The 23,880-nt window shown below is 41.1% G+C and overlaps 1 protein-coding gene across 2 annotated transcripts in view; it reads right to left on the bottom strand.

The window, feature by feature from the left end:
- ATP2A2 (ATPase sarcoplasmic/endoplasmic reticulum Ca2+ transporting 2) overlaps window positions 1-23,255 on the bottom strand; it is a 165,630-nt gene extending 142,375 nt beyond the window's left edge. For both annotated transcript variants that reach the window (XM_029571797.1, XM_029571796.1), the window contains exons 1-4: window positions 22,996-23,255; window positions 22,221-22,238; window positions 22,048-22,130; window positions 12,665-12,769 (exon numbers count right to left, since the gene is read on the bottom strand). In XM_029571797.1, the coding sequence (XP_029427657.1) occupies window positions 12,665-12,769; window positions 22,048-22,130; window positions 22,221-22,238; window positions 22,996-23,113 (324 nt within the window). In that variant the 5' untranslated portion in view covers window positions 23,114-23,255. The remainder of the gene's footprint in view (window positions 1-12,664; window positions 12,770-22,047; window positions 22,131-22,220; window positions 22,239-22,995) is intronic.
- Between the last annotated feature and the right edge of the window lie 625 nt (window positions 23,256-23,880).

Here is a 23,880-nt window from a genome sequence, read left to right as displayed (position 1 = left end):
CAAGCCGCACATTTTACTTTAAGAAATTAGCGCCTACCCAAAGGTAGGCGTTAATTTCTGCCGAAGCCGGGGAAGTGCTGCTTTTCTGTGCAACCTCTGACTTAATATTTAAAGTTTTTTATATACCGATAGTTTGGAACATCTAATCGGTTTACAATGTAACAGCAATTCAGCAACAGGCTTTACATCTCCAATAAGTGTGTCGAAGCATGACCCTCCAATGCCCTAATTGGCATATGACACACCGAAACGTTCATCAGTACACAACGCAATGGCATGCCATTCGGAGAACGAAGCTCTGGCGCATTCAGCAGCGCATGATGCATCATCGTATCCATCGATGCATGGTGCTTCAACATGACCTTCACATCAGGGGCATAAAGGCCTCCAGCTGAAACCATCCAAGTCAGGTTTATCAATACAAACTAGTCATTTTAAACCTGTTCTCTTCTCAAAACAGACTTCTCAGAAGAGCAAATTACTAAAGGAGACTAACATTATCACACAAATCTCCAATCCTCTCATCAGATCCATTCCAGGATACCCTCTCTCAACCTCCCTGGGTTTCACCAACACCCAGCCTGTAATATCTGGAGCGTCACCCTGTTCAAAACACCAGATGTCTTATCAAAAAGTGTACCCAACCAAAAACTCTAAACTGGGAAACATCCTGTGAAGCTTCACAGGAAACATCAAAAGAAGCCTGACAAAACAGGCAGTTATATCTCAAGAGGCCATAGACCAAATCTCCTCCATTATTAAAGATCTATTCTCTATGCCACGTCCTCAAGATTCTCCTTCACATCTTGTCCCCTTCTGGGGTTCTCCAGTTCTGAAATACCATCATTGTACAATCCCTCGTTCTCCACAAACCAGAGAGCAAAGCTCTATACAGGATGACTCTCCACGAAACCATTCTCCGGACAGCTCAATGGGCATTCTCTCTGATGCCCCAGAAGAACCTGTGGACTACTCATCTTCTCCGGAAGATCTCACCTATTCAAAGTTTGTGGAGAAAATGGGAAATTGTCTGGGAGTAGAGATCCACAAGATTCCTGACCCACAACAGGAGGTGTTTAGCTTACCAAAGCTACTAGATGGAAGAGCTGATGGCTCTACCAGTACATCACAAACTGCTAGTCTGTCTTATCTAAAATGTGGGAAACCCCTCAATCTATTCTTCTCGTATCCAGAAAATTAGATTTGAAATTCAGACTTCAGAAGACAGCCATGTATGGTGTTGTCCAGCTTCCTCTGCCATGAGAGAAGCCAAAAAATCCAGACTACATGCTTCTAGTCCTCCAATTAAAGAACATAAAATCCTGGATGACTATGAAATATTTTCTTTGCAAAGTGCTATGCTAACTTCAAGGATTCGAACAGCACCAATTTTATATGGTGCTGTTACCTCTACGAGACCTTAAATCTCCTAAAACCATTCCTATGCTCTGAAGCAGGTCAACCAATTATTCCTCAACCATTCTACAACCTACAGGAGGGCCGCCTCAGTAGTATACGAATCCTCCGAAGCATCTTCATGAACATCAGCTACCGCCATAGAGGCTCGAACTGCCTGGCTCTGCTCTAGTTCAATTAGAGAAGACTTACTCGAAAAACTGGCCAATCTTCCATGTATCCCAGACAACTTATTTGGTGAAAAAACTCAAAGAACCTGTGGCACAATTAAAAGAACAAAAACTGTTCACTTTCATCAGTTCCTGACACCCACTCTTCCAGATGCTATTATCAACAGTGCAGGAAATTGTACTACAACCAGCAGAAACCCTTCAAATATTTTCCACCTTACAGACTACAACATCAGTCTTTCCAGCAAGATCACACCCAGACTCAACCAGCTCCATCCAGGAAAGAAAACAAAAACCATCCCAACTCTCAGTTCAAAAAGCCCTATCATCTTTTTAACAAAGGCAGAGCCACAGCCTTTTCCAGTGGGAGGCAGAACACTGGAATCACATCACCACTGATCAATGGGTCCTTCAAATTGTTCATGAGGGTTATCAGCTGAATTTCTTTTCCCATCCTCCCCTCCCACATCTTAAGAACATAAGAAATTGCCATGCAGGGTCAGACCAAGGGTCCATCAAGTCCAGCATTCTGTTTCCAGAGGCCAAACCAGGCCACAAGAACCTGGCAATTACCCAAACACTAAGAAGATCCCAAGCCACTGATGCAATTAATAGCAGTGGCTATTCCCTAAGTAAATTTGATTAATAGCCGTTAATGGACTTCCCCTCCAAGAACTTATACAAACTTTTTGAACCAGCTACACTAACCACATCCTCTGGCAACAAATTCCAGAGCTTTATTGTGCGTCGAGTGAAAAAGAATTCTCTCTGATTAGTCTTAAAATGTGCTACTTGCTAACTTCATGGAATGCCCCCTTGTCCTATTATTCGAAACTGTAAATAATCTATTCACATCTACTCTTTCAAGATCTCTCATGGTCTTAAAGACCTCTATCATATCCCCTCTCAGCCGTCTCTTCTCCAAGCTGAACAGCCCTAACCTCTTCAGCCTTTCCTCATAGGGGAGCTGTTCCATCCCCTTTATCATTTTGGTTGCCCTTCTCTGTACCTTCTCCATCACAACTATATCTTTTTTGAGATGCAGTGACCAGAATTGTACACAGTATTCCAGGTGCAGTCTCACCATGGAGCGATGGATGCATTATGACATTTTCTGTTTTATTAACCATTCCCTTCCTAATAATTCCTAACATTGTTTGCTTTTTTGACTGCTGCAGCACACTGAGCCAACAATTTTAAAGTATTATCCACTAGGATGCCTAGATCTTTTTCCTGGGTGGTAGGTCCTAATATGGAACCTAACATCGTGTAACTACAGCAAGGGTTATTTTTCCCTATATGCAACATCTTGCACTTGTCCACATTAAATTTCATCTGTCATGTGGATGTCCATTCTTCCAGTCTTGCAAGGTCCTCCTGTAATGTATCACAATCAGCTTGTGATTTAACTACTTTGAATAATTTTGTATCTGCAAATTTGATAACCTCAATGTATTCCTTTCCAGATCATTTATATATATATATTGAAAAGCACCGATCCAAGTACAGATCCCTGAGGCACTCCACTGTTTACCCTTTTCCACTGAGAAAATTGACCATTTAATCCTACTTTCTGGTTCCTGTCTTTTAACCAGTTTGTAATCCACGAAAGGACATTGCCTCCTATCCCATGACTTTTTAGTTTTCTTAGAAGCATCTCATGAGGGACTTTGTCAAATGCCTTTTGAAAATCCAAATACACTACATCTACCGGTTCACCTTTATCCACATGTTTATTAACCCCTTCAAAAAAATGAAGCAGATTTGTTAGGCAAGACTTCCCTTGGGTAAATCCATGTTGACTGTGTTCCATTAAATCATGTCTTTCTATATGCTCTACGATTTTGATCTTGAGAATAGTTTCCACTATTTCTCCCGGCACTGAAGTCAGGCTCACTGGTCTATATAGTTACCCAGATTGCCCCTGGAACCTTTTTTAAATATTAGGGTTACACTGGCCACCCTCCAGTCTTCAGGTACAATGGATGATTTTAATGATAGGTTACAAAATAGTAACAAATATGGCCTACTACATCTTCCAGGTTCACAGTGATTTTGTTTAATTCGTCTGACTCATCACCCCTGAAAACCATCTCCGGAACTGGTATCTCCCCAACAGTAAACACGGAAGAAAAGAATTAATTTAGTCTTTCTGCAAAAAAAAAAAAAATATATATATATAATAATAATAAATAAATCTTCCCTAAGAGCCCCTTTAACCCCTTAGTCATCTAATAATCCAACCAACTCCCTCACAGGTTTCTTGGTTTGGATACATTTAAAAAAAGTTTTTATTATGAGTTTTTGCCTCTATGGCCAATTTCATTTCAAATTCTCTCTTCGCCTATCCTATCAATGTTTTACACTTAACTTGACAATGCTTATGTTTTATCCTATTTTCTTCAGATGGATCCTTCTTCCAATTTTTGAAGGATGTTTTTTTGGCTAAAATAGCCTCTTTCACCCCTTTAACCATGACGGTAATAGTTTTGCCTTTCCACCTTTCTTAATGTGTGGAATACATATGGACTGCGCCTCTATGATTGTATTTTTAAATAATGTCCAGGCCTGCTGAACACAACCTTTGCAGCTGCACCTTTCAGTTTTTTTCTAAACTATTTTCATCCACTCCTGTGTGGCCTTGTGCTTGTGATAACTGTCCTGCTGAAAGGTGAACTTTCTTCCAAGCTTAAGTCTTTTAGCAGACTGAAGCAGTTATCTTGCAGTATCTCCCTGTATGTTGCACCATTTATCTATCATTTTTATATACAGAGGTTCCTGTAGGAATTACCATCCTTCAATTTTAACAAGATGCCCAGCCCCTGTTCAGGAAAAGCATCCCCACAACACGATGCTGCTGCTACCCCCATGCTTTACTGTTGGGATGGTGTTGGCTGAGGAATAGGCAGTGTTACGTTTGCACCACACAGTTTTGAATTTTGGCCAAAAAGCTCAATTTCTCATCTGACCACAAAGTCTTCTCATATTTTAGTTGGGTCACTCTGCTTTCTGGCAGACATGCTTTGATGTGGGGTTTCCCCCCCCCCCGTAATGGCTTCTTTCTAGCCACCCTCCTGTGCTGGCCAGTTGTATGCTGAGCTCTTTATGGCTGACTGGTCCACCTCTTCCAGTTTAAGCCACTGAACTCTGTAGCCTCTTCAAAGTGATTGCTGGCCTTTCTGGGGCTTCCCTTACAAGTCTTCTCCTTGCTCTGGCTTTGAGTTTTGAGGTATGGCCTTGTCTAGGTAGTGTCTGAGTTGTGTTATGCGCCTTCCATTTCCTCACAGTTGATCAACAGTTCTCACTGGGTTACTCAAGCACTGAATATTATTTTTGTGGCCTTTTCCTTTCTTGTGCATGTCTACAACTTTTATTTCCTTAGAATCCTTCAGATTCACAGTCTGACCAATGGTACTGGAATTAGGGGGTCTCTTATCCAGAAAAGCTGGCCTTTTTAATGTTTCACAGATAGAGGCTAATTGTTAGGGCAATATCTTCTCATCCGTGTAAACCTGAAGCTTCCAAAGTACAGGGGTTGAATACTTATACAAGCAGCATTTTTCAGAGTTTAATTTTATTTTACAAAAAATATCTGGATCGCCCCTGGAGCCTTTTTTAAATATTGGCCACCCTCCAGTCTTCAGGTACAATGGATGATTTTAATGATAAAATTTATAACCTAATAGATCAGAAATGTCATTTTTAAGTTCCTTCAGTACCCTAGGATGCATACCATCCGGTCCAGGTGATTTGCTACTCTTTAGTTTTGTCAATCTGGCCTAACCCGCTTCAGGAATTCTTCTCAATCATCTCTACTGAATCCAGAAATATATGATCTTTTCTTTGTCAGGCAGCCATTCAACTGGTACCCAGGAACCAGATAGATATGGGTTACTATTCCCAATATTTCCTCATTTTCCAAACGCTCAGGTGGTCTCCAACCAATCCTTGAACTATGCTCCCTAACAAGTATCTTTGAAAAGAGAAATTCAAGATGACTTCCCTAAAACTAGTACTCCCTTTCATTCAAAGGAGAAAGATCATGTGCTCTTTAGATCTCAAGGATGCTTACACATACATCCCAATACACCCTTCCTGTTGGCAACTGTGCTTCCAGGTCAACTCCACACACTACCAATACAAAGTTCTACCCTTTGGTGTATCCTCTGCTCCCATAGTCTTCAAGTGTCTAGCAGTGGCTGTGCCTCACCTAAGGCATCAGGGATCAACCTTTTTCCCTTATCTTGACGATTGGCTGATAGTGTCTCCCAACCAGAGGTCTCTCTGTCAACATCTAGAATCTATAATTTCCTGTCTGGAGTCTCTATGATTTCTCATCAACTACAAAAAGTCCGTACTCAAACCAATTCAAGTCTTGCAATTCGTAGGAGCCAGAATAGATTCGATCCAATCTCAAGCCTTCCTTCCCCAAGAAAGGATTGGTAGTCTTCATCACTTCTGCAAGAACTTGCTCCTAAATTCAAAGATCACAGCCCATCTAGTGCTAGTATTGCTTGGTCACATGGCAGCAGCTATGTAGTACCTCATACTCGCCTTCACATGCAGTTTTCAATGGGGTCTCAAAGCACAATGGATGCAATCTCTTCAACCAATGTCCTCTCAAATAACCTTATCAAGTTCCAAGACAGACAGACATTCTTTGGTGGCTAAATCCAGAAGTGTTAACCATGTGATCACCTCTTCAGGATTCAACCCACAATCTCATATTAGCCACAGATGCTTCCAAATAGGGTTGGGGAGCTCACTTATTCCATTACAAAAAACTCAGGGTCAATGGTAGGAAAAAAACAAAAAAAAAACCAAAACCACACAGCTTCAAATAAATCTTCTGGATCTCAGAGCCTTGAGGTATGCTTTAATGACCTTTACACATCTCCTACAAGGACATACTATCATGATTCACACAGATAGACAATCAAGTGGCCATGTTTCTGGAAACAAACAAGGAAGGTCAAGTTCCTGGATCCTTTGCAGGGAAGCAGTGTAGATCTGGGAATGGGCCCTCAGCAACTCGATAACCATGAGAGCCACACACTTACTAGGCATAGCGAACACCTTAGCCAACCGACACAGACTGTTTCACCCCCACGAATGGTTGCTCAACCCAGCAATAAAATCTCTTCGCTGGTGTCAACCTTTGGTAGATCTTTTTGCCACAGAATACAGTAAAGTTCCTCAATTTTGTTACATGTGACCAAGCAGTCTCATTACAACCAGGATACCTTCCTAATATGATTGACAGGTCTCCTTTATGCATTTCCTCCAATTCCACTCATCTCAAAAACAGCACAGAAAATGATAAAAGACAAGGCCCGTATGATTCTCAAAGCTCCAACATGGCCAAGACAACCTCGGTTTGCTTATCTAGTTCAATGCTCTGAGACCGGATCCTTAGGAGATCTTGGTTTTGACCTAGATCTCCTAACTCAGGAAGAAGGATCTCTTCTACACCCTCTTCACTCCTCCCTCCATCCCACAGCTTGGATGTTGAACAGGAAGCTTTACAATCATTGACACTTTCACCAGATATCAAAAAGTTAATAGCAGCTAGAAAACCATCCAGATGTAATTACTCTTAAATGGAGAAAATACACCAACTGGTGCCAAATTTGAAACATTAGCCCTTTCTCCTCCGAACCCTCAAATACTTTCCTACTTACATCTATCTAAAGCAGGATTAGCAATAAGTTAGAGTTCATCTAAGTACTATTGCTGCTTATCATAAAAGAATCAATAAAGTGTCTCAATAGCTTGCCACCCATTGGTCTCACATTTTATGAAAGAACTTCTAAATCTACATCCCCCAATCCGTAAACCTCTAGTACCCTGGGATCTGAATGCAGTCTTAGCACTAATGAGAGCCCCTTTCGAACCACTAAACTCTGCCGTCTAAAATACCTCACTTGGAAAGTGGTTTCTCTCATAGCAATCATCTCAGCCCAAAGAATTAGTGAGTTACAAGCTTTAGTTCACTTTTCCCTACCTACAGTTATTTATTTTATATATCATTCCATGTATAGATCACAATGGTTTACAATGTGACATTCATAATTATAACAAAGATTGGTTACAGAAGTGGTTTTCATTGGCAGGCATTATCACGACAAATTAGTTCTAAGAACTCATCCCAAGTTTCTACCTAAAGTAGTTTCAGCCTCTCATCTCCTCACCTACCTTCTTCCCTAAACCTCACAAAAACAAGAAAATCTATCCTCCATACTTTGGACTGTAAAAGAGCTTTAGCTTACTATAAACAAAGAACTCAACTTCACCGCCAAGCTTCACAACTGCATCTCGTTCAACCTTAACTCGTTAGGAGTAGCAATTTCAAAAAGAATAATTTCCAGCTGGATCACAAATTGCATCCAATTCTGTAACTCCTCAACACAAACATTACCTACTCCAGTCACTGCTCAAGCACGAGCAACAGTATCCTCTGTGGCACAACTCCGTAATGTCTCCACAGAAGACATTTGTAAAGCAGCTACTTGGTCATCAATACATACTTTTACCGCACATTACTGCCTCGATCAACTGACAGCTTCAGATAGTGTTCTAGGAAAAGCAGTATTATCAAAATGGGCTTGGTGGACGAAGCACCTCCACAGAAAAATAAAAAACAAAAAAAAACAAACCCAACCACAGATGTTAATATATTAAATCTTAAGCTGCCCTCGTAAGGTATTCTTGTTTAAAGCTTGGGACTCCCAAACAGCATGGATAATTCAGCCTGCTTATGGACAGAAAAGAAGCAGTTTGCTTACTGTAAACAGTGTTTTCCGTAGATAGCAGGATGAATTAGCCATGTGTACCTTCCCTCCTTATGTAACCTATTCCAAATTCCATCTACCTTTCTAACAAACTGAAGAGTCTGGACTCAGATATCCGCCAGGCCCCATCGTGATGACATCACCCAAACATGGCTTATTCACCCTGCCTACTACAGAAAATACCATTTACGGTAAGCAAACTGTTTCTTATATGTATATCAGCATTTTATAAAGTGTAATAGGGCCAGCCTGTTGGCTCATTGGCAGTGCTGAGCACTTCCATCCCTGGTTTAATCCCAAATTGGGTCTTCTGCAGAAGCAGTGCTTACAGTCCTGGAAAGGTGGAGGGAGTTGTGGTCATTACTTATACGACAACACCTAGAGGCCTCATGACTGTAGGCTTCCCCGAAGCAGCCTTGGGGCAGGATCCCAGCCCAGGACCAGATAAAATATAGATAACTTTATACATACACACAGCCAAATTCAACTAAGATATCAAAATAACGAAAATGAGTAGTTATGGATTTCAATAAAGCTTAAATTTCAAAATGTTGCTTCTGACCATAATTAGCTAAAGTGAGAGCGTTTGTTATTCATGTAAGGGCCCTGCCCAAAAGTTAACCTGTTTTTTCAATGTTATATGTAAGGGTTCTGCCCATTTGTTCCTTTTTAACTGTAAACCGATGCGATGTGTAAACGGTCATCGGTATAAAAGAAACTTTAAATAAATAAATTCCCCTTCTTCATATGATTATGATGCATATTTACTTGACTGTGTATGCTCTTACTGAACCCAGTTCTGATTGTAGAAAGGGTGTGTAATAAGTGTTTTTAAGTAAAATAAACATGCTCTATACTACTGGCACGAGTCACCATTTCTAAACTGGTGACATTTCTACCATTTTTACCCATGTGAAGATTTCAAACTTAGCATGCCACATTGCCTAAACCTTCCCCCAAACAGGAACCTTAGATTTGAACCTGCAACCTTCTGGCTCAACACTAGGGACTATCATTTAGCTAAGGCCTTGAAGTAATAAGTTGTGCTAGAATGTGTGCACGTGTGCAGAACCAGGAGTTCAGATGTAGCAAGGAGTTTTGCACACAAAAATGTGCGCACAAAATTAAAAGTCAAAATGCATGCAGTTTAGCATGCCTCTATGTATTAGCTATTATACCACAATACAAAAAAAAAAGTGTGGAGGCTTAGCTCATGTTTTCTTAATGCTGGAAATTTAACTCCTGGTCCTAGGGTTAGTCTACAGGGCTGAACTTGGAGTTCATGGTGCCAGGGTCCTATACTCAGGATTTATGAACATAAGTTTAGTGCGGGTTTTCTGCATACAACCTATGAGCACAAATTTTGTACGTATAATTTAGGAGCATAAATTGTGCTCATTAGATGTTATTTATATGGGATTTTTTTGTACATGTAGGTTTATATATATGTTTTAAAACCGATACATTTGCCATTAGCTTACTGCATCAGTAGTTTAGTTTAAAAAAAAGGCATTAAAAAAATGGGCAATTAAAAACATCTTTTACTCCTGTGTAGTTACATTGGGCTCTATGTTAGAATAGTATGAACTCTCGTTTGCTTGCTCATTTCCCTCATCTTATCACAAGCTAACACCAGAATAGGAAACCAGTTACTATTCTTCCTCCTGATATTTTTCTTAACATACCAAATTCTTGGCCAAATGAATTCTTCTAATACGCATTTTAAGCCACCTATGCCCCCTGCATCATTTCCCTAATGCATACATCTGGGTCCTGTTGAACACACTCTATAAACTGATGACAGAAGGAATGTGGCAACCTGCAGCTAAATTGCAAATTCAAGGACAACTGGTTGCAATGGCTCATCAGGAGGTAAATGGAAAACGCAGCAAGCAATGCAGGACAAAAAACAAGGCAGCAGCGCACTAAAATATTTGTACAAATAAAAATGTATACTTTTGGGACTATAGCCAAAGAAAAAAAAAGAGAAAGCAGCAACCAGAAAAATCAAAGTTTAGTGAAAAAAGGATTCTGAGGTCTACAAAGGCAATATTAATATTGCACATTCTACAACTTTATAATACCGAGCTTGCTCATGAAGCATCAAGAATAGATCAGTTCCTTTCATCTAATATGTGTTCAAATTCTCTTAAATTTGTATACATCCTTTTCATATTCTTTGTAACACTACTTTGGAGGAACTAGGCATTCTGGCATATTAGTTGCCATGTACAAAGAATAACTGTTGAACTCTTCTTCCAAGAAAACAAAAAAAAAAACCTTCTGACCATTATTAGGTCTGTCTTCAGTCTGGGAATGGAAGATCAAACTAAATCAGCAGAAGTGGCAAAGTCCGTACTCAAACTGGAATAAGACTTCACCGTCTGTTTGTCTGCACTGTTTTAGGGGGTGGCGGCAAGAGGATGCTATCCACTTCTCAAATTTATATACGTTGCAAGAGCCCCTTGGCTCTGGGAAAACATAGCTGTGCAGCAGAGATTGCAGAGGCTGCCAGAAAGAGGACACCTGCAGATTAAAAGGGGAGAGAATGTACCAAGCACCTATAATCTAAAATATCCTGTTGAATTTAAAGGATTTACTAGTTTTAAAGAATATATTCAGACTACCACTAGTTGTGCTGAAACTGTACTTCCTGACAGTTTAAAAACAAATCACATTTAAGATGTATTGTGTGGTTTACAGTAGAATCGAAATCAATTTTGCCGACCTACCCAATTAACCAAACTTTACGTTTTTCTACCAACCTACAGCTACAAAAAAGGTCTGAGAACACTCGATGTGCAGCTTGTTGGTTTCATCTAGTGCTGATACTTTCATACAGAGGACCTAGGTTTGATTCCCTGGCCAAACTTCTGCTCTGTAGGTAAGCTGGGGTTAGGGAGATGCTGCAGGGCCCGTGTTCACAACTCCTGAGGAAGGGAGTTGCACTCTCTGATCAAGTAACACCTTGTAGCTCAATTTATGGACAATTATTATAGGGTTCCAGAGGAACTTTCATACATAGCCCCCAGCTAAGGGCTGTTATCATCAGGATTGGGCTAAGTTGGGAGGGAATACAAAAAAAAGGGAGGGAAAGTCACCAGATAGCTGTGAATGAAGTTTCTCAGTTCCATAAACCAACAATAGGCTGGTTCCGATTGAGCTGGACACCTAATGTACTTGATTATAAATCACCACTATAGTGAGTTTTTATTAGCTATCAAACGAAACCATATTCTGAGCAAAGGACTATTTGCGATTGACAAAGAATGATCCAGTGTGTCCTGTGTTACATAATATGTAACACCTGCTTCTGGAGGTACAGAAATATCAATAGGAGAGCCAAAAAAATAAAAAAACCTGGCTGATGCCCAATTTGTTTCTCAGTCAACAAATATAATATTTCATCTTGACAAAACGAGTTTCAAGAACAAAACAGATGTATGTGTTCACTTTAATACAAAAGAAAATTTACATCTATCAAGAGAGTCTATGAATATTCAAGTATAACAAAGACTGAATACATAGAAGAGAAGATAGTGCTGAGATCAGTCACCTAGAGATAGCGCACACAAATGACAGACGAGTCATTCCCTGTATGCCTCCATTTTAATGTACTAGGAAAATGATCACATTTTTCTGATAAAGTGCAAAAGGAAAATCGAATGTACTGTTCCATTTTATTCTTCCATGTACATTCATAAAAAACAGCATTTCTTCCAATGCTTTGTGGCTACCTATCTCAGCGTCACTGTCAATTAAGAGGCATAGTGTTCAAATGCAAAAAGATAAACTAAATGAATCACCATGTGGGATTTGGGAGCTATGGTAATAAAAGCAAAACTTTAAAATTTCCAATATTGATATATTTTTTAAGTTTAAAATCATTGTGTTTCTAAGATGCAAAACTGACTGACAATGTTGAGCTAAGAAAGATTAAGACAGATGCTGATATTAAGGAGGAACAATGAACAATTAGCATTGCCTGATAAAACAATACAAAGGTTTATTGGACAAGGAACACCACTGCTTAAAAATTACATTTTAAAGTGCTCTCCCATTCTATTTTCCAATTTCAGCTTTTAGCCAATGATTTGTATTGCAAAGCATGTCAACCTCAGGCACAGCTTATACATTTATTAAAAAGTGATAATTCACTTGTCATCACAGAAGATTAACAGAGTGCAATAAAATAATCAATTGCCCATTCATCCCACCCAACAAGCAAGTTTAATGCGCTAGAAATATCAAATGCATTTCTAAACCTTGAAGTAAATATGCACTTACCTGCCACACTCCTACTATGGCATTTGCTACCAATATAAGTAATATTACAAAGGGCTCTACGAAGGCTGTAATCGTTTCTTCACCTTCTTCAAACCATGCCAGGACCTGCAAAAGAAAACCACATTTAGAGAGGACTAATTACACATTCTTGTCTTGCAAATATTGAGACAAATAAGTGCAAAAATAGTAATGTCCCTTCTATACCATGCACCATTTCAGAAATACATCTAGCCTCCATCTTGTGTTACAGTGCCAAGAACTTTAAATTCCTTAAGGTGTTCTCCTGCATGTCCTCTAAACACAGACATACTGGAGAAGTGTCAAAACAAAATCTTACATAATGTGAGATACTTGCATCATAAATATGAACTAGCAGGTTAGGAATAAAATCGGCAACTCTTGCCACTGACTGCTCTCCCAGAGAACAAGCATGGAAGCTGCTTAAAAAGTTATGACCTAATGGCTTAGTGGCAGTACTGACCACTGCCATGCAAGGGACCCAGGCATGACTGCCAAGTTCAGCTCCTATGTATTTATTGCGTAATAGCAATACCTGGTAGCCAGACTCAAGAGACTCACATACCAGATCATGGAGGATGCCATAGTCTGTAGCTGAAATAACTGGACTACAAATAAGTGGTGAGGGTTTGTTTTAAAAGGGGGGGATAAACTCTAAAGTAGTTGTGAATGAAGGCACGTGAGGCCTTAGCCCAATAAATAACTTCTCCAATTGAAAAGGAAGCCCAAAAAGAGCATAAGGAATCTGCCAAGAAACAAAATAAAAGGATAACCAAATATTAAAATATTGTAAGCGATGGAAGTTTAGCAAGTGGACTTCTGAAACGTTACATGAGTAAAAGAAAAATTTGTCTCTCCTCTCTAAGAGCAAAGGGGAGATGTGCAATAAATGAAACTGTTCTGTACTGAAGGAGAAAAACTTGTAGACATTTAGTTTCCAGTGTTCAAATAAACTTATTTATAAAGCTTGTACAAAATACAGTCCCCAAGACGGCCATATTTCGCTCTGGTTACTTGTGTGTGGTTATATTACTCTACTTTTCCTGTGTGCAATCTCCTCTCTAAGAGCTACATTTAAATTTGAGGTTGCGGAGGGATATGTCACATGCTAAAGAATACAGAATCAACCAACAAGTCAGATTAGTTCAGAGGGTTCTAGTCTATAGTCACTTAAGCAGCCAAATGAATGTAACTGAGACCACATGTAGACATTAACTTTTATATGCTCCCATATAACAGAAGTAGAAAATAGCATCAACTTCTAAACATACTTCCCTGGAAAAGCTGAGAGAACAGCACCTTTGCTATTCAGATTCTCGGGAAACGCGATCAACTACTTCTCAAGTTTCATCTGTTAATCTTAACATAAAACATTCAGGCAGAATAGTGTCCACAGATGTGGAATAGCTGCATAGCAATTATAGCAGTAGGCTGTGAACCAGGAGTATCCTGCTGATGCTCCTTATGTTTTTGGGCAAGTCACTTCACCCTCCTTTGTCTCAGGTACAAACTTACAGGCCGATACAGTACAGTGCGCTCCGACAGAGCGCACTGTTAACAGACATCAGGCTGCGTGTTTGACATGCTAGCTTTACCCCTTATTTAGTAAGGGGTAATAGCGCGTCAAACGCGGTCCAAACCCCTCCCCCCCACCCCGAGACTAATAAGGCCATCAACATGCAAATACATGTTGCGGGCGCTATTAGTTATTCCCGCACGATACAGTAAGTAATGTCCAGCCAAGCCACACATTTTACTTTAAGAAATTAGCGCCTACCCAAAAGGTAGGCGCTAAGGAAGTGCACAGAAAAGCAGTAAAAACTGCTTTTCTGTGCACCCTCCGACTTAATATCATGGCGATATTAAGTCAGAGGCCCCAAAAGTTAAAAAAAAATAAAAATTAAAATGGGCCCACGGCTTGAAAACCGGACGCTCAATTTTGCCGGCGTCCGGTTTCTGAACCCGTGGCTGTCAGCGAACTCGAGAACAGACGCCAGCAAAAATTGAGCGTCGGCTGTCAAACCCGACAGACGCCGCTCCTGTCCAAAGAGGCGCTAGGGACGCGCTAGTGTCCCTAGTGCCTTTTTACTGCGGACCCTAATTTAAATAAATTAATTTACTGTATCGCACTCACAGGAGAGAGAGTGTCCTGTGCGCGTGCTGGGATTTTTACTGTATCAGCCTGTTAGGGCCTAATTTGCTAAGGCTTTTCTCCCATTCTATGTGTATGGGAAAAATGCTTAATAAATGAGGCCATTAGATTGTAAGCCCTCTGGGGATAGGGACATATCTACAGTACCTGAATGTAATCTGCTCTGAAGTGTCACAAAAAGTGGAATATAAATTTTTTAAAATTTACTTAAAGGAAAACAAATTTACTGAAAACACAGTATGGCTTGGTGGGATCAGATGCAGTACACTCCCATATAAACCTCAAAGAAAAAAAATGCTGCATTTTTCTGGTTAATAGTCTGCATGAGCACTAGCACTGTATTTAGTCAACTGCTGAAGAACTATGGAACTGTTTTCACAACAGGGAAAGGCAGAATTCAGCAGGTGAGGGTATTCTGGTTAACTATCAATCTTTTCTCAAAGAAAACTTTGATGGTATTCACCAATAGTTAGCAAGAAAAAAACATTTAGAGGGCCGTTAACATTTCAGTTCCAATTTCATACAGTGTGCTTCCCTTCATTACTGACCATTTATCTCACAGATGAAATTACAAGTATCATCCAGCCCAAGAAAAATCTGCTAGCTCAATAATGGCATAGCACCAAGACATTGATACAAAAAGCCATCCTTCCAATTTTCACCCAACTCCACATACATATAACAATCTGCATGAACTAAATTTCTCTGGATTAGGCCACCAGGTTATTCTCCCATTTGAATATATAAAATTTATTTTGGATGCATCCACGAAATTAAAAAAAAAAAAAAAATTAAGATGCAATTAGTTGAAGGTGTTAAAGATGATACTTTCTAAATTGTTCGAATTATGGATAAATGAAAAATTTCATGAGCAGATCAAAAAGCTATATTTTCCTAAATGCAATTTTACAACATATTGTAACCAAGCTCATATTTAATAAAGATTTAGTACCTTTTAGGTATACCAGAAAAATGTGAAAACTGCCTTTGAGATCTGACATATTGGAATCTGTACACCACTACAAGCCTTTGATTTTAGTACAATCAGAAGAGACATTTGGATTTGTAAACCGCTTTTTTTTGTATTTTTTTTTTTTTTTAATAAACTACTCACCCAAAGTGGTTTGCAACTTAAGTCTGAATTTAAAGAAAAAAAAATGTAACTTAAGTAGTAATCCAGTGCAAATGTGGTAAAGACAAGGAAACTGGACTAAAAACCAGAAATGTTCAATCCATAGAAGCAAAGACATGAGTTTTGACTCTTCACATGTAGTGAATGATAAATCCAGTAACCTGTAATACAGAACCAGCCATTCATTCATTTTCCTGCTATGCTTCTGTTACTCAGTTACCCATCTCCTACCACGGGAAAATTATCCTGTCACAATCCTATCAAGGCACTATGATTACAGACCAGAATTAGATTTTAGATAAAAATGAAACCCTGTAGCAGTGTTATGAAATAGGAAATTTCTTCTCAAAAGCATGCAAAGCTGCATAAAGCTGGATTGCAAGTATTCTTAGGCCACAAGATGCTCTCATTTACCCAATGTTACCTCTAAACTGAGCAAAACTGTCAAACATCAAGCTCAAATATCTTTCAACAAATCTTCTCAGTCATAACATTCTTGCAAGCAATTTAACTTCACTGCTTAAGCATGTACCATATACCGAGACTCCATGCAAATTTCTCTCATGCATTTTCTCTGAAGAGAGAGCGGTTTTAAGTGGTGTGCCGCAAGGATCGGTGTTGGGACCGGTCCTGTTCAATATCTTTGTGAGCGACATTGCGGACGGGATAGAAGGTAAGGTTTGTCTTTTTGCGGATGACACTAAGATCTGCAACAGAGTGGACACGCCGGAAGGAGTGGAGAGAATGAGACGGGATCTAAGGAAACTGGAAGAGTGGTCGAAGATATGGCAGCTGAGATTCAATGCCAAGAAGTGCAAAGTCATGCATATGGGGAGTGGAAATCCGAATGAACTGTACTCGATGGGGGGGGGGGAAAGGCTGATGTGCACGGAGCAGGAGAGGGACCTTGGGGTGATAGTGTCTAATGATGTGAAGACAGCAAAACAATGCGACAAGGCGATAGCAAAAAGCCAGAAGAATGCTGGGCTGCATAGAGAGAGGAATATCGAGTAAGAAAAGGGAAGTGATTATTCCCTTGTACAGGTCCTTGGTGAGGCCTCACCTGGAGTACTGTGTTCAGTTCTGGAGACCGTATCTACAAAAAGACAAAGACAAGATGGAAGCGGTACAGAGAAGGGCGACCAGGAAAGTGGAGGATCTTCATAGGATGACGTACGAGGAGAGATTGAAGAATCTAAATATGTACACCCTGGAGGAGAGGAGGAGCAGAGGTGATATGATACAGACTTTCAGATACTTGAAAGGTTTTAATGATCCAAAAACAACGACAAACCTCTTCCGTAGGAAAATAATCAGCAGAACCAGGGGTCATGATTTGAGGCTCCAGGGAGGAAGATTCAGAACCAATGTCAGGAAGTATTTCTTCACGGAGAGGGTGGTGGATGCCTGGAATGCCCTTCCGGAGGAAGTGGTGAAGACCAGAACTGTGAAAGACTTCAAAGGGGGCGTGGGATAAACACTGCGGATCCATAAAGTCAAGAGGCCGCCAATGAAGAGTGGGTGACTCGCCAGAATGATGGCTATTGACACAATACCCTTATTAAATAAACATACACATGCTTACTGTGACTCCTACATCGCTCTAAGCTTCAACAGCAAGAGGTAATGGAAAAAAGGATTTGCACTCACAAAGAGGGGAGTAGCTGGCTTGTTACGGCGGTTACTACCCCAAAACAAATATGCCTGATACTTCACTTTCAATGCATATACAGCATAGCTCTCTGCTTCAATGACAGGGGAGAAGAATAACTGATACTTCACACATCCAGCAGAGCTCTCTGCTACAACGGCAAGGGAGAAGAAAAAGGGTTCGCACTCAAAACGCGGGGAGTAGCTGGCTTGTTACGGCGGTTTCTACCCCAAACCAAATGTGCCTGATACTTCACTTTCCATGCATATCCAGCATGGTTCTCTGCTGCATCGGCATGGGAGAAAGACTGATACATCACGCATTTCCAGCATAGCTCTCTGCTTCAACGGCAGGGGAAAAAAAATTAACAAACAAACAACAAACAATGGCAGGGGGAAAAATAAAACAAAAACAAAAAACTGATGCTTCACGCATATCCTGCATAGCTTCAACGACAGGGGTGAAGAAAAAAAGGATTCGCAATCACAAAGCGAGGAGTAGCTGGCTTGTTACGGCGGTTACTACCCCAAACCAAATGTGCCTGATACTTCACTTTCAATGCATATCCAGCATGGCTCTCTGCTTCTACAGCAGGGGAGAAGTAAAAAAAAAAAAAAAAAACCAACAAGAGCTGTACAACATAGTCTAGGTAAAACAAATAAGCATGGGTGTAGCTTGCTTATCGCGGCAGTTACTGCCCCTACTACCCCTAACTAATCAAGCTAGATATTTCACTTGCATGCAGCTCCATCACTGCTCTCTACATTAATGGTGGGGGTGGAAGGGGAATAGAACAAGGAGCTAAGAGTAACAGATAAGAATGAGAGAAAAAATGTGTGAGGCTTGCTGGGCAGACTGGATGGGCCATTCGGTCTTCTTCTGCCGTCATTTCTATGTTTCTATGTTTCATTGTGGATATCCTGAAAACCCGACTTGCTGTAGGGTCCCCAGGACAGGTTTGAGAAGCCCTGCACCAGACAGAAAAGAAACAAGGTAGGGGCTGATATAGTTTCCACACATGTATACCCAACAAATCCAACTCTTCCACACATCCATACTCTTCCTAAGATAAGGATAATTCTGCCAAAAAGCATTATCACTTTTATTGGTGAAGTAACAGCCCAAAGTTATGATAAAACAGCTGACAAAAAAAAATAAAGGGGGAGGTGGGTTAGTGGAATATTTCTATACTGCGAAAATCTGGGGGTTTCCCCCCTTCCTGCTGGTTAAAGCAGTAAGTTGCCACAGTCTCAAAAGCACTATTGCCTCTTCTATACAGCTCCTGAAGGCGAGTTTCTAAGCCTACTAATATCTGTTTTGTGTTCAAAGATGGAATGTGTCCTTTATCAGAATATATCTATCAACTACAACTTTCAAAAATTAAAATCACTATAGTAAGATTTAAGTCAAAAATCTTATAACAAAATGTCTGTACAGTACCACGGGGACTTAAAATGCAACATGTACAGTACTTACACAGGGCGGCCCATGAAAGAGTAGCCCGCTTCCAATACCAGTGCCACGCAGGCAGGCTACTTTTCCATGGGCCACCATGTACAATAGGGCACAAAGAATTAATAATGGCTCTTAAGTCAGCATGCACTCTTGCCAATCACAAAAATGGAAAAAAAAAAAAACCCCCCACACACCACATTATGTCCAATCACAGAAGTGTAAAGCACTCTGACCAGCCTTATTTGTGCCTCAACCCCAACATTTCCAATCGCACTGGCTGACTGAAGACTCACGTGCACAAAATGTTCTCACCATGTGACCTCATTACCGGATTGATCCTTTTAATGAAAAACTCTCCAAAATGTGCTTTGCAAGAGCAAAAGCTGTATTTTTGCTCCCAAAACAATCACTCCCTAAAAAGCAGTGATGGAAAATCCCTAAATTATAGCAACTTTTGGCAATGAGAGAACTACACACAATTACTAAATGCCAAAAGATTACCTTAGCAAGTGCCTTAAGAGGTGGCTTCTATTAAAAAGAAAAATGCATTTTTTGTGCAGATTTATGAGCGCTTGTAAATTTCAACAGAATGCACCATGGGGTTGATTTTAAAAAGTCTGCGCACATGCACACAGATGCACCAATATTATAACTTGCACATTATAAAATCTGATGGCAAAGCGCACATATGCGCCAGCTTTTAAAATCCGCGCACGCATGTGTGGGATTTTATAACCTACGCACAGCAATGCAAATCAGGCCTCCCCCAGTTCCCTCCCAGTCCGCTCCAATTAGGGAGTGGTCTGGGAAGGAACTTTCCTATTCGTAACTCTACCCTTCCTACCTCTTTCCCACTCCACCCAGACCCCTAACCTAACCCTACCTATCCCTAATTTTTTTTTTTGTTAATTTTGTTACTTACTGCTCCTCAGGAGCAGTAGTAATCTGCACCTGCTGGCCGGCTGCCAGCAGGCACTTCCCTGGGATAGCAGCTAATGGCGTGCAGTGCGAGCAAGGCCCGGCCACACACAGAGCCCAGTTTTTACATGCATAGCCATTTGAAAGTTTACTTGAAACTGTTTAGCTCTCAAAGTGGTCCATTTCATGTTACAACAGCACAACCAAAATAATTCTGAATACCTAGGCTAGTTATTACATCCAAAACATTGCCTGGTGGCAGAAACAGGCCACATAGGTAGAGCAAAGTTGCCTACTCAGACGACATTGCTTTTAGATTCAGAATAAATGAAATGTTGAACAAAAAAAAAAGCAGCAAAAACATTGCGCTTACAGAATCACAACACTGGGGAACCATCACATTTGTATGCAGCACTTGCTTGCTTGAAAGCAACCAAGCCAAACAAATCTGTACTTTACTACTTCAGCTGAAAGCCAATGAGGTTCTATAAAACAGTATAGCAGACCAACATAAGGACCTTTGTTCATCAAAAACTTAAATAAGCTGCTGTAGAAGATATACTTGTACATAGAATTTAATTCAAGAGGGCAAACACTTCATTTTAATTTATATTTATGCTATCCTTAAAAAAAAAAAAAAAAAAAAAAAAAAAAAAAAAAAAAAAAAAACAAAAAAAAGGACCCAAGGTAGTTTAACACATAGCAATCAAATACAACATTCATAGATTTCACCACCTCCACAGGGTGGGATTCTTGAAGAAGAAAAAAAAAGGACAAACGTTCAGTCCAGCTTGAAGGGAAAAGAGCTCTTGAAAGCTGGCCCTCCTAAATGAATCTAACTTTTCACCTGCTTTACACCACACATCTTTTTCACAGCTCATTTAAAAATAAAACTGCAAAATCAGCCACTATTCTCTCTTCCAGTGATGCTACCAATTTCCCAAACTGGCATGGTCTGTAACATATTTCATCTGGTTAGCTGGTGAAATAAAGCCTGAATCTTCAGTCATGATTGCAAACCCTTGGACCCTTAGAAGCAGTGTAAACACACTGCTTCAGCCTGAAACAGTTTTGCTATAAGTAAATTTTAAATCAGCCCCTCCTAAACACCATCACCATACTAACACCTAAATCTTGTCTATTTTGATATACATGTCCCACATATTTATTAAGCAAATCACTTTGTGTGCCTGACTCAATATCCAGAGACTACAGCTCTTAGTTAACCTACATGATTCAGAGGAAATCATTACAAGTAGTACATTACTTCTATTTCACTATCTGGGTGACAAAGTTTAGCTGCACAAAGCAGCTGGTTTCTAAAATTGTCCAGAACATATGCACCCCATCATCTTCCCACCTCACGTCTTTCACACAGTGGTTCCTTAGTAACCATACAATATACACACAGTGATAGTGAAACCCAACCCATTTAAAAATCTCTTTTTTCCCCCTCAGAATCTACTACACTGCCCAGTAGTCCACAGACCCTAAAGTCAAGACGAGGCAGCCATTTTACATGAATAGACCATCCTAAAGGTCAGTTACCAAATTTGGTCAACAATGGTGCCATCTCTGCCGCCACTCTTGTCACTGTCAAGAGTAACAACTGTCACCTTGCTATTATCAGGACAGCAAAGCAACCAGAATATTCTCTATGCAAATTCTATTTACAGTTTATAGTGTATTCAAACATCATTATGCAACTACCCTTACAATGAGTGTATCAACCCAAAGGAAAATGATTTAAAAAGAGAGAGTCTAGGGTAGTATTGTTTAAGCTAACTAGTCAGATACACACTCCCCCCATTAGTGAAAAAATGCACTCATTGATTTCTTAGCAATAAAGAAACACATGTTAATTTCATATCAAACTTTCACACCATTATGAACCTATTTTGAGGAAAGTTATATAAAAATAGCATACTAAAAATCTGAAGCTATTTACCCTCATGGCCTCCTCAATCTATATTCTAAACTTTAGATTCAAGAACAAAGTACAGTGACTGACAACATACAGGAAGGAAGGGCATAGACAGCATTTCCCTCATACTTACAAAAGATATACAAGCAGCCAACAACAAAATTCTAACTAACAAGTCTTCAAACTGTTCGATCACAAGCTCCCATAGGGTTTTTCCTGTAAAATAAGTAAAAAAAAAATTAGTATATCTAAATAAAAAGCATCCAAATAAGATTTGTTTTTAATACAAAAGTACTACAAACTTACCTTCCTCAGCTGGTAATTCTGTTGGAGATTAAGATTCGCCAGGGAAGATGTCACCGGGAAAAGAAAATAGATCAGAGATGCAACTATATTCAGTATTTATATAAAATATTTATCATCCACTTATCAGCCATTATAACATTTCCGTACATAGCTAGAAATAGTGATCTGTCAAATCAGAAACTAAATTAAGAGTTCGCCCAAAGACTTCAATAACCCTCCGTCCCGTACTTGGCTTTTAGCACGGCTCGAGCATTTCAGCCAAGTCATCATCGTCATTCTCCTGCCAGCTGTGTAACTTCTGGTTCTGCACAGCAAGGGTCAGATTGCTAATGCTTTACAGAGCAGATCCACCGTCTTAACATTCAGCAACTCGGCTTTCCGCTTTGCATCATGTCATTCCTAGTCGAACCCAACGAAATGGCATTTCTTAATCATCCCACGAACCAGGGGAGGGAGGGAGGAGGGAGAGAGAGTTAAGTGCGTTAGAGGGAGATTACTGACAGATACCACTTTACCTCTCCCCCTCCCACCCTCTCCAAAGAAAGCAAACCCGGACAGGTGCAAAGGTTACGCCGGGTTAAGGAGTTACGAGAGCGCGGCGATGCCAGCACCAAGCCGCCGGCTCCCAGGAACACCCACGAGGTTGCACCGAGTCAGCCATCTTCTGTCTCATTCAGTTCCTGGTCGGATGCCGGCTCCGACGTACAGGTTAGGCCCCGAGGGCGGGCGGGAGGCCGGGCCCCTCACCCCCCCCCCCCCCAGCCGGCTTACGTACCGTTGGGCCCCCACCTCTCCTTCAGCCTCTTCACTTGCTCCAGGCTGAGTCCCGTGCTCTCGTTCACGTTGAAATAGGCCAACACTTCCTCCACGGTCTTCGTGTGCGCGTTCTCCATGGCTCCCCTCGTCAGCCGGCAGCGAGAAAGAAAAGCTTCAGGGGGTCTCTCTATCTCACAGGAACGGGAGGGCAGAGGCGCTCAGACCTCTCCCATCCAACCGCCGGGCCGGAAAAAAAAAACCCCCAAAATTAAAAGAAAAAAAATATATCCAAGACCCCCCCCCCCCCCTCCTCCTCCCCGACAGCCCCCGCTCCTTCAATGGCGCTCCCCACCTCCAAAAAAATAACCCTCTCGCTCCAGAGCCACTTCTCACCCCCCCTCCAGGGTCGGCTGCTTTGTCTAAGTAGCGTCTCTACTCGCCTCAGGGGGAGAGGAGGGGGCGTATTTGATAAATCTGTGTGGTAGAGCGCGCTAATGAAAATGGATAAAGAAGCCCTCTCCCCCTGGCGCCGACACTGCGGCTCCTGCCTGGCCCCGGCTGCAGCCTCTTCTGCGAGTCGCCGCTGCCGCCTCTATAGCATTTATTCGCCGCACCTCGCCGCTGCCCCGCTCCCAGCCCGCGGCATGTGGACGCCGCTCATTGGCCAGCGGCCGCCTGAAGTGGGAGCGGAAAAAAAAAAAAAAAAGCCCAGAAGAGACAGAGCGAGGCGCATCAGCTGATCCCGCCCTCCCTCCTTCCAACAGGATCCCGGATCGGTGACGTAGGACGGAGGCTGAAGTTGTAGGCCCAAGCCCTCCCCCCCGGGTCGCGGGGACAAACGAGGGGAGGCTCCGCCTCTACCTCTCCCTCCTCGCGCCCCTCCCAGCCCGGGGCCGGCGGAGGG

Source organism: Rhinatrema bivittatum, chromosome 11, assembly GCF_901001135.1.
Source record: "Rhinatrema bivittatum chromosome 11, aRhiBiv1.1, whole genome shotgun sequence".
Taxonomy (NCBI): Eukaryota; Metazoa; Chordata; class Amphibia; order Gymnophiona; family Rhinatrematidae; genus Rhinatrema; species Rhinatrema bivittatum.
This window is presented reverse-complemented; position numbering and strand designations above follow the sequence as displayed.